Here is a 12,500-nt window from a genome sequence, read left to right as displayed (position 1 = left end):
AGACAGGTAGCCGAGAGGGAAGAGACAGGTAGCCGAGAGGGAAGAGACAGGTAGCCGAGAGGGAAGAGACAGGTAGCCGAGAGGGAAGAGACAGGTAGCCGAGAGGGAAGAGACAGGTAGCCGAGAGGGAAGCAGAGAAGGGACGGGAAGGAGGTAGAGAGAGAAGACGGGAAACAGAGGGACGGAATCAGGAAAAGAGGGGGGCGACAGGAGGAGGATGAAAGAGGGATTGATGACGGCGAGAAGTGGCAGTGATAGATTGAATGGAGTGGAAAATAGGATGGGTGGGGCAGAGGGAGGTAGATACGGAGACAGAATGAAGGGTTGGGGAGGGGGGAGAGCGGGGGGAGGGGGGGCAGAACAGTGTGAAACAGAGCAGGAGAGAGCAGGAACGAAAGAGGACAGAGAGAGAGAGTTAACACCCTTCAGATCAGAGCTGTGGCATGCTACATCTCTGTCTTTCTCACACATGTACACGCACACACGCACGCACGCACACACACACACACCAAAACACACGTGCACACACCAAAACACATGCACACATGCAGACATGCAGGCGCCCACACCTCATCTCATTTCAAGCACGCCTCATTTAGTTGCTGAGTGAGTTAGAAGCATCGATCCAACACTATACCTCTAATGTTCCCTGTCAGTGCAGGTCTACAGGCCTCAGATCAGACCTCCTCCATCAATACAACGCACGCACGCACGCACGCACGCACGCACGCACGCACGCACGCACGCACGTTAGAAAATAGAAGATCTACATAAGATCTACTGGTTTATAACATGTACGTATTGTACCAGGACTAAGTACTGTAGGTTTGGAGCACGATGTCAACAAACAGGCCATGAACAGACGCAGCATCAACAGGAACTGAAGAGCAAAGTTGGATAGTAGTTGTTGACCATTGTATGTCTGTAGAAACATGTTTGTTTTCTCCAGTGAAAACCAACATTGTTCTTGTACTTTGTGCGCATAGGCAAACATTTTTAAGATATGCACCCAGATTTTTCCAGATTTATAGTGCAGCTTTGTTACTGAACACTACATTGTGATTTGTGGGGCTTCATAAACACATTGTACGTATAGTAGTTTACTATTATTAGCTAAGGATTGGACAGGGTGTTATTAGACTGTGGTGTGAGGCATGCAGTGCATGCATCGGCATAATGATCATTTCTAATGGCACAGTGGTGAGTGTTGCCTCGCCCCCTTCTTTGCGTCTGTTGTTTTGGTGACTCGCTCTGCACTGATTTGTGAGGAGAAGTGCAGCAGGCTATACAGTACATCATTCTCAAATGTGCAATGCACTGCAATTTGTTGTTAGTGGCTTGAAATGTAGGCATATTGTGTAATTGTTGTGCAACTCAAATGTGTTAAGGAGTGGGCAAAAAGGTATCTCTGCCTGACAGCTTATGGTTGAGCAACATCTTAAAAAGGGATAGGCTGCAGGGTTAGAGTTTGGAGTGTTGAATGAAAACAAATTAAATAAAAGCAGTCACGGATAATGAAATTACGATGTCACTTGTGTTTCTAAATAAAAGCACCACCATGTTACATTCTAACCAATTACTACTTCATGTTGAACATGTATTTCAGAAAGTAATGCTTATCCGCAAATCCACATAGTCGGAAATACTGTAACACAGATTCACTGGCTGTGCTTCACACTGGGGCGCTATTCCCCCAAATAGGGCCCTATGTCTTGTTTGTCAAAATTAAATGTCAGCTGTACCGTTTGGATAAAAAGCTACTGCCCTGCCAGCATGAGATAAATAGTGTACCTTTTTTGGCCAGCATACTATGAGCTCACTGTTCTAAGGCCATACTATGAGCTAACTGTTCTAAGGCCATACTATGAGCTCACTGTTCTAAGGCCATACTATGAGCTCACTGTTCTAAGGCCCATACTATGAGCTCACTATTCAAAGGCCCATTCTGTTATGAGCTCACTGTTCAAAGGCCCATTCTGTTATGAGCTCACTGTTCTAAGGCCCATTCTGTTATGAGCTCACTGTTCTAAGGCCCATACTATGAGCTCACTGTTCTAAGGCCCATTCTGTTATGAGCTCACTGTTCTAAGGCCCATTCTGTTGTGAGCTCACTGTTCTAAGGCCCATTCTGTTATGAGCTCACTGTTCTAAGGCCCATTCTGTTATGAGCTCACTGTTCTAAGGCCCATTCTGTTATGAGCTCACTGTTCTAAGGCCCATTCTGTTATGAGCTCACTGTTCTAAGGCCCATTCTGTTATGAGCTCACTGTTCTAAGGCCCATTCTGTTATGAGCTCACTGTTCTAAGGCCCATACTATGAGCTCACTGTTCTAAGGCCCATTCTGTTATGTAGTGATGCCAATCATTATGTCAGCACATTATGGAAGTTTGATGGCAGCTCCTGCATGCTCAGATATTTCAAATAGGAATGCTTTGCTGAGTAGCATGCTCTTTACTAATTTAGGTAACACTTTAACTATGCGTTATAACTAGTTAATAGATCCTTCCCAAACGGCTTAAGTTACTATTCTTTTAAAGGCTTTGAAAGGTGTTCAAATCTGATGCTCACTGACTTTACACACTGAGATTCATAATGCTGTCTTTCTCTGCCCCCAGGATTGTACCAGCAACAACCTGATGTCAAACCTACTTATGACTAATGTTAACAAATAGACTCACTGCCATTCCCATTTACAAATGAACCCATGTCTTCCAGTAACTGTGATGTTTCAGCCTGGCAGTCAGGGAACATCCCCACTCACATTTAATAGGAAGCTACTGCTGGGTAATTTACCGAGGGACCGTTTTTGAGTGGTGTAAACCACTCCTACAACTGGCTTTTGTGTGCAGAAAAAAATGAGCATGGTTGCTATGTTCAAAATAATTTCTGACGTAATTAAATCACACCCGGGTGAACTGGATGACCGTAGCAACCATGGTCATTTTCTCTGCACAGAAAAAGCCAGTTGTGAAATCACATCCGGGTGTGATTTCATTACGTCAGATCAGAGCTGATCAGGCTACATAATACCTTACCTTATTTCATTACGTCAGACATTACGTCAGACCACAGCTGATCATGCTATATAAAACCTTACACCACTCAGTTCACACGGGTGTGATTTTTTTTGTAGTGAGTGATAGAATTCATTTTACAGAGCTCTGAGCGACCGATACGTGAAGCTATTTCTCTGCACCTCTCCTTTTCTTCCTCTACGCCCTGTCTCTCTGCCCCCCCCCCACCTCTCCATCACCAACCCTCCTCTTCTCTCTCAGGTCTTGTAAGTGGCTTACTGTGTTTCCATTTCTCACCATTTGGTTTCTGCAAGGAGGCGTCAGTGAAACGGAGCTCGATTTCGGCTCAGCTCTTTTCTGTATTTCCATGCATACATACTGTTTATCTCCATCCTATATAGACCACAGAAACAGCTTTCACAGCAACACACAGTATACAGAAAATCCAGTTATACAGGCCAGGGAATAACATTTATGAAACTGTCATGTATGTCAATTCGGTCAGCATGGATGACTGCCTGGCTTGGAGTCGCATGCACGCACACACGCACACACAGCTCTGTTTGTGTTAGTCTCCCTCTCTCTCTCTCTCCCTCTCCCTCTCCCTCTCTCTCTCTCTCTCTCTCTCTATCACTGTCTGTAAGTCTTCCTCTCTCTCCCTCTTTCTCATACTCACTCTCTGTTGCCTCGTCAGTTTGTTCTCTCTGTCTCTCTCCCATGTACAGTAAAAACACAAACGTGTGCACACATACATGGACACACCCTTAAAGTGTCTACCCTCCACGTACACAACTTCACACACTGTACTTCACAAACGGTACTCACACAAATTAATATGCACGGCTTGCGCACACGCACACACACGCACGTCACACACACTTTAATATGCACCATGTGCACACATGCACATGCACACACACACCCATTGCATGCAAGTACGTACTGTACGCACATGACAGAGACACACACACACACACACACACACACACACACACACACACACACACACACACACACACGCACACACACACACACTGTAGTGTACACAGCCAATGTTGCCATGGGAACAGGACCAAGAAAAAGGTCAGACAGACAATAGGCCTCTCTTCCTGTTCCAGCTGATGTTGATGTCATCGTGTGTGTGTGTGTGTGTGTGTGTGTGTGTGTGTGTGTGTGTGTGTTTAGAGTGGGGTGTTGCTACAGTAACACAGTGTCAGTGTTATTCATGAGCGCACTAAAACATGTTCATTGGAAGTCCTACAGTATGTTTGTGAACAGCGTACTGAAAATATCTGTTTGTCAATAATTAACATACTTGCACATTGTGTGTGTGTGTGTGTGTGTGTGTGTGTGTGTGTGTGTGTGTGTGTGTGTGTGTGTGTGTGTGTGTGTGTGTGTGTGTGTTTGTATGTATACCCTCAATGAGGGTATACATACAAACACACACACAATGAGGGTCCCTCATGTGTGCATTTTCCTCAACAAACCCGACTCCAAGCAGGCATATCCTCCACGCTGAACATAGTTGACAGTTTTATAAATGCATTCCCCGTCTATCCATGGATTTCTATATAATGCACCTGACTCTGACATGTAAGCAGTTTTTCTGCTCCGAAAGATGGAAATAGAGGCATGAAAATGCTGAGAGGTTTGAGGTGAAATTGAGCTAGTCTTATACTGACCCTGTGTGTGTGTGTGTGTGTGTGTGTGTGTGTGTGTGTGTGTGTGTGTGTGTGTGTGTGTGTGTGTGTGTGTGTGTGTGTGTGTGTGTGTGTGTGTGTGTGTGTGTGTGTGCATGCGTGCGTGCGTGTGTGTGTGTGTGTGTGTGCGAGCGCGAGCTCGCAACTGCGCACGGTGCATGCACTGTGTGCGTTTGTGCAACCCACCAAAGCATCGTCAGTCTCTTTCTCTTCCTGTTCGTCTTGCATTTCCTGGCCCAGCTCCTTGTTACTGTCTTCTGATTGGCTGATCTCCTCTGCGTGACTTTTCCCCTTGCATTCTGATTGGTCCCTAAAGTCAGGTTGCTGCATGCATGCATGGGCAAGTTAATGAAGAAAACAAAAAACAAAAAAGAAACAAAAGAATGAAAGAAGGAGGAGTGGAAGGGGAGAGTGGTACAAAAGAGAGAGACAGAGGGAGGGAATGAGGAGTGAGGGAGGAAGGGAAGGAGGGATGGATGGAAAGGAGAGGAGGGGATTGAAAGCAAAACAAAGACAAAGAAACACAACAATAAGAGACCGAAAAAACAATTCGAGATGGCGTCCGCCCGTATGTCACACAGCCATAAAACATAAACAAATAAAAGTCAAACGGAAACGAAAAGAAGGATGGATCTCACAACACGAAGAACAGGATGTAGAGGAAGACGAGCTTAGTCAGGGAGGAGGAAGAGAGAGTGCAGAACAGAAAGAAAAAGACGATGGACGGAAGGAGCGACGGCTGAGGGGGGGGGGGGGGGGAAGGGGGGAGCGAAAGAGGACAGGAGCAGAGGAGGAAAACATGGAGGTTAAGGAGAAGGAGGGGGATTTAGTTAGAATTAAAGAGAGGTGTGTTTGGAGTTAGGGAGGGAGATGAGATTTGTTTTTGAGCGCAGGGAGGTGGAGGTGGAGAGTGGAAACCAACGGTTATGGTGCCCATGCCGTGAGAAGGAGAAGGAGAGGGAGGAGCGAGGGATGGAGAAGGGAAGAGGAAGAGAGGAGGAGAGTGGAAGGGAGGTTGGGACTCAGATTTGGCCTCTAATGGAGCTGAAGTCTTATGCTGAAATTCAGTCCTATGCTGAAGTTATAGTCCATTGTACGGCCGTGCCCGTTCCAGAAATAGCCAATGTACAAGCTCAGAATGCGACATGTTGTAGATCGGCTATTTCTCAGCATGCGACAACGTCATATGATAGCTGTATCTCTGCAGCACACGACTCAGATAAATAGATACGATACATTTATTATAGAAACTGAGTTGACAATCAAACAACTAACGATTGCAAAACAACTAAATTTGACATGACACATTCAACTCGCCAACACAAATTATTTATCCCTATTTGAGAGCAAATTTTCTATTTGTTTGCAAAGTAATTTTCAAAAATAACCAATTTTACAGTATACATTCCAATAAATGATGAATTATGTAGACATCTATGAACGCAGACAACATGGGTGTGGGAATGGAGGCCTATCATGGGATGCTAGGAAATGTCAACAGAAGGAAAGACTGTAGTGCCATCACCTCTCCATGCCTTGACCGTTTAAGTTTAAACTAGCTTCTTTTATCGTATTGTTAGTAGAGTTGTAACTATTGATTAATATCTTACCAATTATTTACTCGATTACTTTTTCGATGAATTGAATAATCAAGAAGCGAGCTTGAAGATGTTTTATATATACATACAATACAACGTATATATATATATATATATATATATATATATATATGGAGCTCCGGTTGTCCAGAGCCACAGATCCAACTATGCACATGTATGGTCATGTGGACAATCTGCATATATGGGACCGACCGACTTCAAATTCGTCAAGGAGAGTGAGAGAGTGCGGTGTCCACTGCACTGCATATCAGGCATCTCCATTCTCCATATATGGACATAAAAGGGACAGAGCGCTCCATATAGGGTACTCAATGGGTACAAAGCCCCAGACACTGACTCAGAAAAATGTGATGTTGTTAGGCAATTTTCACAACTTATTTTTGTATTATCTAATTTTTTATCTAACGTTTCAGCTAGAAATGACATTTTGTTTTTGCTAAACCATTAGTTAGATTAATTATTTCACCCCTAAGTGTTAGGGGGAGTTGTGATGGCTTTTCAATCTCTCCTTCTGCTGCCAGTCCTCCAACATGGCTGCATGTTTATCTCCAAACATTCCTAGCCAACCTACAGTATGCTGTATGCTTTATGCACATGTAAGCTTTACCTCATCATCCACATATTGAAGGATATGAAGGATGATGCTCCATGAACTCTTAATGAACCATCATGCAACAGAGAGGCTCCATCTGAGGCCTGTGGTGCTACAGTAGCTACATCATCTACACATAACAGGTTCAGATGCATTATAGCGTTCATGCAGAGGGTGAAGGTATAGCAGTCTGTGAATGGATTTACACGGATTACCAGCTCAAATCTGATAGAGAGTTCACCTATGAAATGAAATCACAGCCCATTACCCAATAACCCATGAGTAGGTATTGATGTACAGTACAGTATGTTGCTAGCACTGGCTGAGCCAACGGAGCACTCACTTAACCACATGCACCCTAGCATCCATATTCTGTGAGCTTGTACATCGGCTATTTCTGGGTGATTGGTGTAGAAGGCTTACGATAAATTGTTGGGGGATTCTGGTAAGTACTATATATACGATTTAAGTGATTTATTATGTTCTCACTTCATCTCATCTCAATTAATTTAATCTCATCTCATGCCGTCTTATGGGTTTATTTTGGTGAAGTCAGTTCAGAGCAGTGCATTTAGGTCAATCGTATTTGAGGCTGGGGTGTAAATCCATTCTGCTCTACAAGGAGGAAGCATAGCAGTGTATTTGGGGATGGAGCAGGGTAGGTTGTTGGTAAGAGCCAATCCATGGGTTAAACAGAGGATAAACTGAAAACAGAGACAGAAACAATAGAAAAACAATCTGCCACAAAAGGTAGAAGATTGGCAAAAATATAAAAATACAACATTACAAAGATGACAAAATTATGAAAGAGAGGCGTAAAGATAGCTGGAGAGAGAGAGAGAGAGAGAGAGAGAGAGAGAGAGAGAGAGAGAGAGAGAGAGAGAGTGCACGCAGAGAGGAGTGAGTGTTTGTCTTCTCCTGTACCTTCTCTGCAGCAGTGCCTGTTCTATCTTGGTTATTGAGCACAGGACAAGGGAGGGAGGCGGATGGCATATCCAGACACGAGTCACCAGATTCAGACAGCAGAGGCTGAGGAGAGGCCCCCTCCACTTGAGGATCTCTCCCACCTCCAGGGGAGCAGCCCAGGCTTTCTACCCGCTCCACGAAGGTTTGAAGTTGGCTGTGGAGTGCCTGAAGTCTCCCTGTCAGAGCTCCAACCAGAGGTCTGTCTGCCAACTCTGACAGCTCGGAGATCTGTCGGAGGAGCATAGTTGTACGCAAACAGAATGTTATGTTTTGAAGCAGAACAGCATCAACAAGCATATCCCAGTCCAAAATGGATGACATGAATATCTTTCCTCACCACTACAAACGATATGAAGATTCCTATAGTGTATACTGTATAGCACGGCAAGTGTTGTCACTGACATATTGTGACTTATGTTTGAGTTTATTTTGTTAGACAACTGCAAGACCATAAGAAGTGGTCTGTTCCGAGTGTTGCAGAACAACCCAGAGGATTTACTGTTACACTTGGCTAGCCAATTGTATTACCCTCCATCACATCTCTTTTCATATCCATGCTGTTGTCTGACAATAGAAACTGGAATATATGTTAATGACAACAGCAGTACAGTGTTATACGCTACTTTGAATTTAAAGTAAGTGAAAACAGAGCTAGCAGCACATTAACTACAGTTAAAATGTGTCAAAATAACAGGATTTGCATCCATAAATTAGACAATAAAGTAACATGTAGGCAGGCCCATAATCAGACAATAAATAAAGTGCTCAAATTATATACTGTAGCGTATATCTATTGGAGTAATTAGAGGCAGCGGAACCTAATCATAGAGGTGGTTCTAAGCCCCCTGGGAAATGGAACCTAATCGTAGAGGTGGTTCTAAGCCCCCAGGGAAATGGAACCTAATCATAGAGGTGGTTCTAAGCCCCCAGGGAAATGGAACCTAATCATAGAGGTGGTTCTAAGCCCCCTGGGAAATGGAACCTAATCATAGAGGTGGTTCTAAGCCCCCTGGGAAATGGAACCTAATCATAGAGGTGGTTCTAAGCCCCCTGGGAAATGGAGTCAAACTCTTTTGGTGACAGAGCCAGTATTTACATCGTCTAAATACCCATACATCAAAATTGATTGATTGATAGATTGAATACTTTATTAACACATTTGTGAACGGTGCAGGTAGTTAAGATACCAATACAATTGTACTCAATTCATCATTCAAATAAATAGATATAAACATACTTACAGAAAATGTGCTAATACTAAAAAGATGAGTTACCTGGTTGTGAGGCTGATGTTTCTCCAGGTCACATGAACCTCCGTCCTCGTCGTTGTTGCAGACTTTATGGTAGATGGATGGAGACGAGGTCAGACAGTTGGAGTCTGGGGATGTGATGAGTTGTATAGCCGTGGACACCAGGCGAGCCTGGTCCCTCATGGCCAGTAAGGCGTCGCGGTCCTTCAGAGCCAGGTACACAGGAGGTGACGTCACAGAGTCACAGTCTTCTTCTTGTTTCCTCTTTTTCTCTCGGATCTCCAGGGGGTCATTCTCGCCGCCTACAGGGCCCTCGCGGTGTGACGGGCTGGGGATAGCAATGATGAATAGATATATTTTGAATAGATATATTTTTTTCTCCATTTCTCTCCCCCGACCATGGCCACCCACCCTAGAGTCGGGTTCCGCTTGACGTTTCTTCCTAAGGGGTAGTTTTTCGTTACCATTGTCGCAAAATTGTTGGGTCTCTGCTCTACAAGTGTCTTGAGACAACTTGTTGTGATTTGACACTTTAATAAAAATGTAATTGAATGTAATTGAACGAGAGTGGAATTGTGACTTCTCGAGTAGGTCTGTTCTGTGGCCTCTAATGGCGTTGGCTGAGCAATCAGCACACCCTGAAATATGAATAATATTTAAAGACGCCTTCAGGTGTTTTTACAACCTTTGTGGTATCGTACAACTATGTTACTATGTTTATTAAAGGATCCCCATTAGAGACACATGGAAGAGCCTCTAGTCTTCCTGGGGACCTGAAACTCTGCTGGGCACTATAGTTTGGTACAGTAAATCATATTTGAGGCTGCAGAATGAATCCATATACTATAAGGGCAAACATCCTGACAGACGTGATGTGACGTGATGGGTGCAGCAAGGGGTGCAGTACGTTGTTCAGACTTTGGTCTGACAAATGACAACCCACGTACCTCATCTCCTAACCTAACCATAACCGCAAGCACGGGAGCAGACACTAGTCTGACATGTGGACGCATGTCGGACTAATGCCCTGTCTGAATTACATGCGGTCCCCGCAGCAAGAACACATTAGACCTGTCCTTTACCTGGTTGGGAGGCACTCGGCCGAGTCTCCCGCCTCCGCGTCCGTCTCCAAGGCCAGTCGCAGGGCAGGAGCAGAGGACGAGGCTGACGAGGGAGTGTGGTAGGAGGCCAGGTCGCAGCGCTGCAGGTTGGAGAGCAGCACGCGGTTCTCGTATTGGAGCTTCTTCACCTTGCCACTCAGCTCTCCGATCTGGAGCCTTGCCGCTCTAAGCTCCTCCTCCTGGGGCGGAGCCTCCGTGCTGATGAGCACCGACCCTTCCTGCATGTAGGCCTGTCACAGTTATCAGGGTGATCCCTAATGATTTCTTTGTATGTTGAAGTTATTTGTCATATCTGCCCTGTAAAGGACGCTCGCACACTGAGGGCTCCGATGCTGTGATAGATGACTTTTTACTGTAACCGTCACCTTTTGGTGCAATAAAAAGGCATCTATCACAGCTTCGGAGCCCTCAGTGTACGAGCGTCCTTATTTTTTATTCTTGTATACTGCTTGCCACTCAGCACCTGCCCAAGCTTGGGTTGAATGTGCTTGTCTTTGTTCTTTTTTCTCATATCTGCCCTGTGCAAATTACGAAGCCTTATAGGAAAACAGAAATACAAATTGTAACGTTGAAATGTTTAATGCAAAATTAAATTAAATGTTAATCGCAAATATGTGTGTGACAATTAATCGTCCGCTTAAATTTGTAATGGTGCCAGCCCTGACCTGTATGCTGCCCTGACCTGTATGCTGCCGATGGAATGGTTGTGATGGTGCCAGCCCTGACCTGTATGCTGCTGATGGAATGCACCGGGCTGTCGTTGAGCATTCCGTCCGCAAGACACGTCAGCGAATTGGAGGAGAGGTTGTTGGTGGAGGTCGTGGGCGGGAGGTCCGACTTGCAACGGTTGATCTCGTTCATGAGCAGCTTGTTCTGCTCCTCCAGCTCCATCAGGGAGCGCCGCAGAAGCTCCGCCTCCTCCTCCACGAACTGCAGGTGTCTCTGGAGCTCCATCACGTTCTCCGACGAAGCCCCGCCTCCCATGACTATGGCCCCGCCCCCTCCCAGGCCAAGCCCTGCCCCCAAGCCATCGATGAGTTCCTGAGGGCCGTCTAGGAATAGAAAAAGAAGGTATAGAGTCAAGGAAAGTCATTATACTAACAGGAGCAGAAAAAACAAGGTTGTTTTTGATGGAAAATATTGTTGCATTATTATATTCAAGATATTTACAGTTACACTACACCAAAACACAATGTAATGAAGAGAGGTCCTATCGGGACAGGCTTCAAGCACACTCTTGAGCAAGGATAGATTCAAACAACAACTTTTAATCTATCCTTGCTCAAGAGTGTGCTTGAACTAAGCCTGTCCCAATGGGACCCTCTTCATTGTAAACTTCTTTTAACTTCGAGCACCTCATCACCACAAGGACTGGAGTCATCATCACCCCTTTTTTTCTTTGACTAAACACAATGTCATCATAACCTCAAAACAAACAACTCAGATTGAAAAATATATATTTATATATATCAGTGGTTCCCAAAAGTTTTCACGTCACGGACCCCCAAATTGACACTAATTAGCCCGCGGACCACCATTTGAAAACATATGCCAGGGACCCCCCATAAGAGAAGATTTTTTACGGCTCTAGCCGTGATTCTCAACCATTTTCATTTCAAGGACGCCCAGTTTGACCTGAATTGGGCTACGGACCCCCCATTTAATGGCATTTCTATCTCCGGGACCCCAATTTATATTGTAAAATCATCGTTAATTTTACTCTGAGAGTGTACAAATGGAACCAAATGGATTTGGTTCCATTTGTACACTCTCTGAGTTACAGTCCCATAAGGGTCCATTTGGTTCCTTACTATCATTTAGCTGGGGACCCCCTGGAACTCCCTCAAGGACCCCTGGTGGTCCCCGGACCCCACTTTGGGAACCACTGATATAAATATGTGTGTACCTTGAGGTCCCTTCATGTCGTCCATCTCTGCTCGGAGTCCCCTGTTCTCCACCTCCAGCTCCACGATGCGTCGACTCAGCAGGTTGGCCTCCTCCTCCACCAGCTTCAGATGAGACCTCACCTCCGCCTCCCGTGTGTGGGGGGAGTCTGCCACCTGGCACACACACACACACACACACACACATCCTCATTATCAACAGCACCATGAGCCTCATGGGTATATATATACGTAGATGAGTTCACCGTTTCATCTTCTCATTACATAATAAGTTGATCAATCAATCAGGCAGTGTTTTTCCTCAGATTTGTTTGAATCAATGGTCGCTCTACC

At 45.0% G+C, this 12,500-nt stretch overlaps 1 protein-coding gene across 1 annotated transcript in view; it reads right to left on the bottom strand.

Moving 5' to 3' along the window:
- Positions 1 to 12,500, bottom strand: part of mtcl2 (microtubule crosslinking factor 2) — a 114,164-nt gene that overhangs the window by 27,285 nt on the left and 74,379 nt on the right. The window contains exons 6-11 of the mRNA XM_079514037.1: positions 12,170 to 12,323; positions 10,990 to 11,315; positions 10,225 to 10,493; positions 9,167 to 9,470; positions 7,851 to 8,120; positions 4,902 to 5,039 (exon numbers count right to left, since the gene is read on the bottom strand). Coding sequence (XP_079370163.1) covers positions 4,902 to 5,039; positions 7,851 to 8,120; positions 9,167 to 9,470; positions 10,225 to 10,493; positions 10,990 to 11,315; positions 12,170 to 12,323 — 1,461 coding nt within the window. The remainder of the gene's footprint in view (positions 1 to 4,901; positions 5,040 to 7,850; positions 8,121 to 9,166; positions 9,471 to 10,224; positions 10,494 to 10,989; positions 11,316 to 12,169; positions 12,324 to 12,500) is intronic.

This window comes from Electrona antarctica (genome assembly GCF_951216825.1).
Source record: "Electrona antarctica genome assembly, chromosome: 2".
NCBI lineage: Eukaryota > Metazoa > Chordata > Actinopteri > Myctophiformes > Myctophidae > Electrona > Electrona antarctica.
This window is presented reverse-complemented; position numbering and strand designations above follow the sequence as displayed.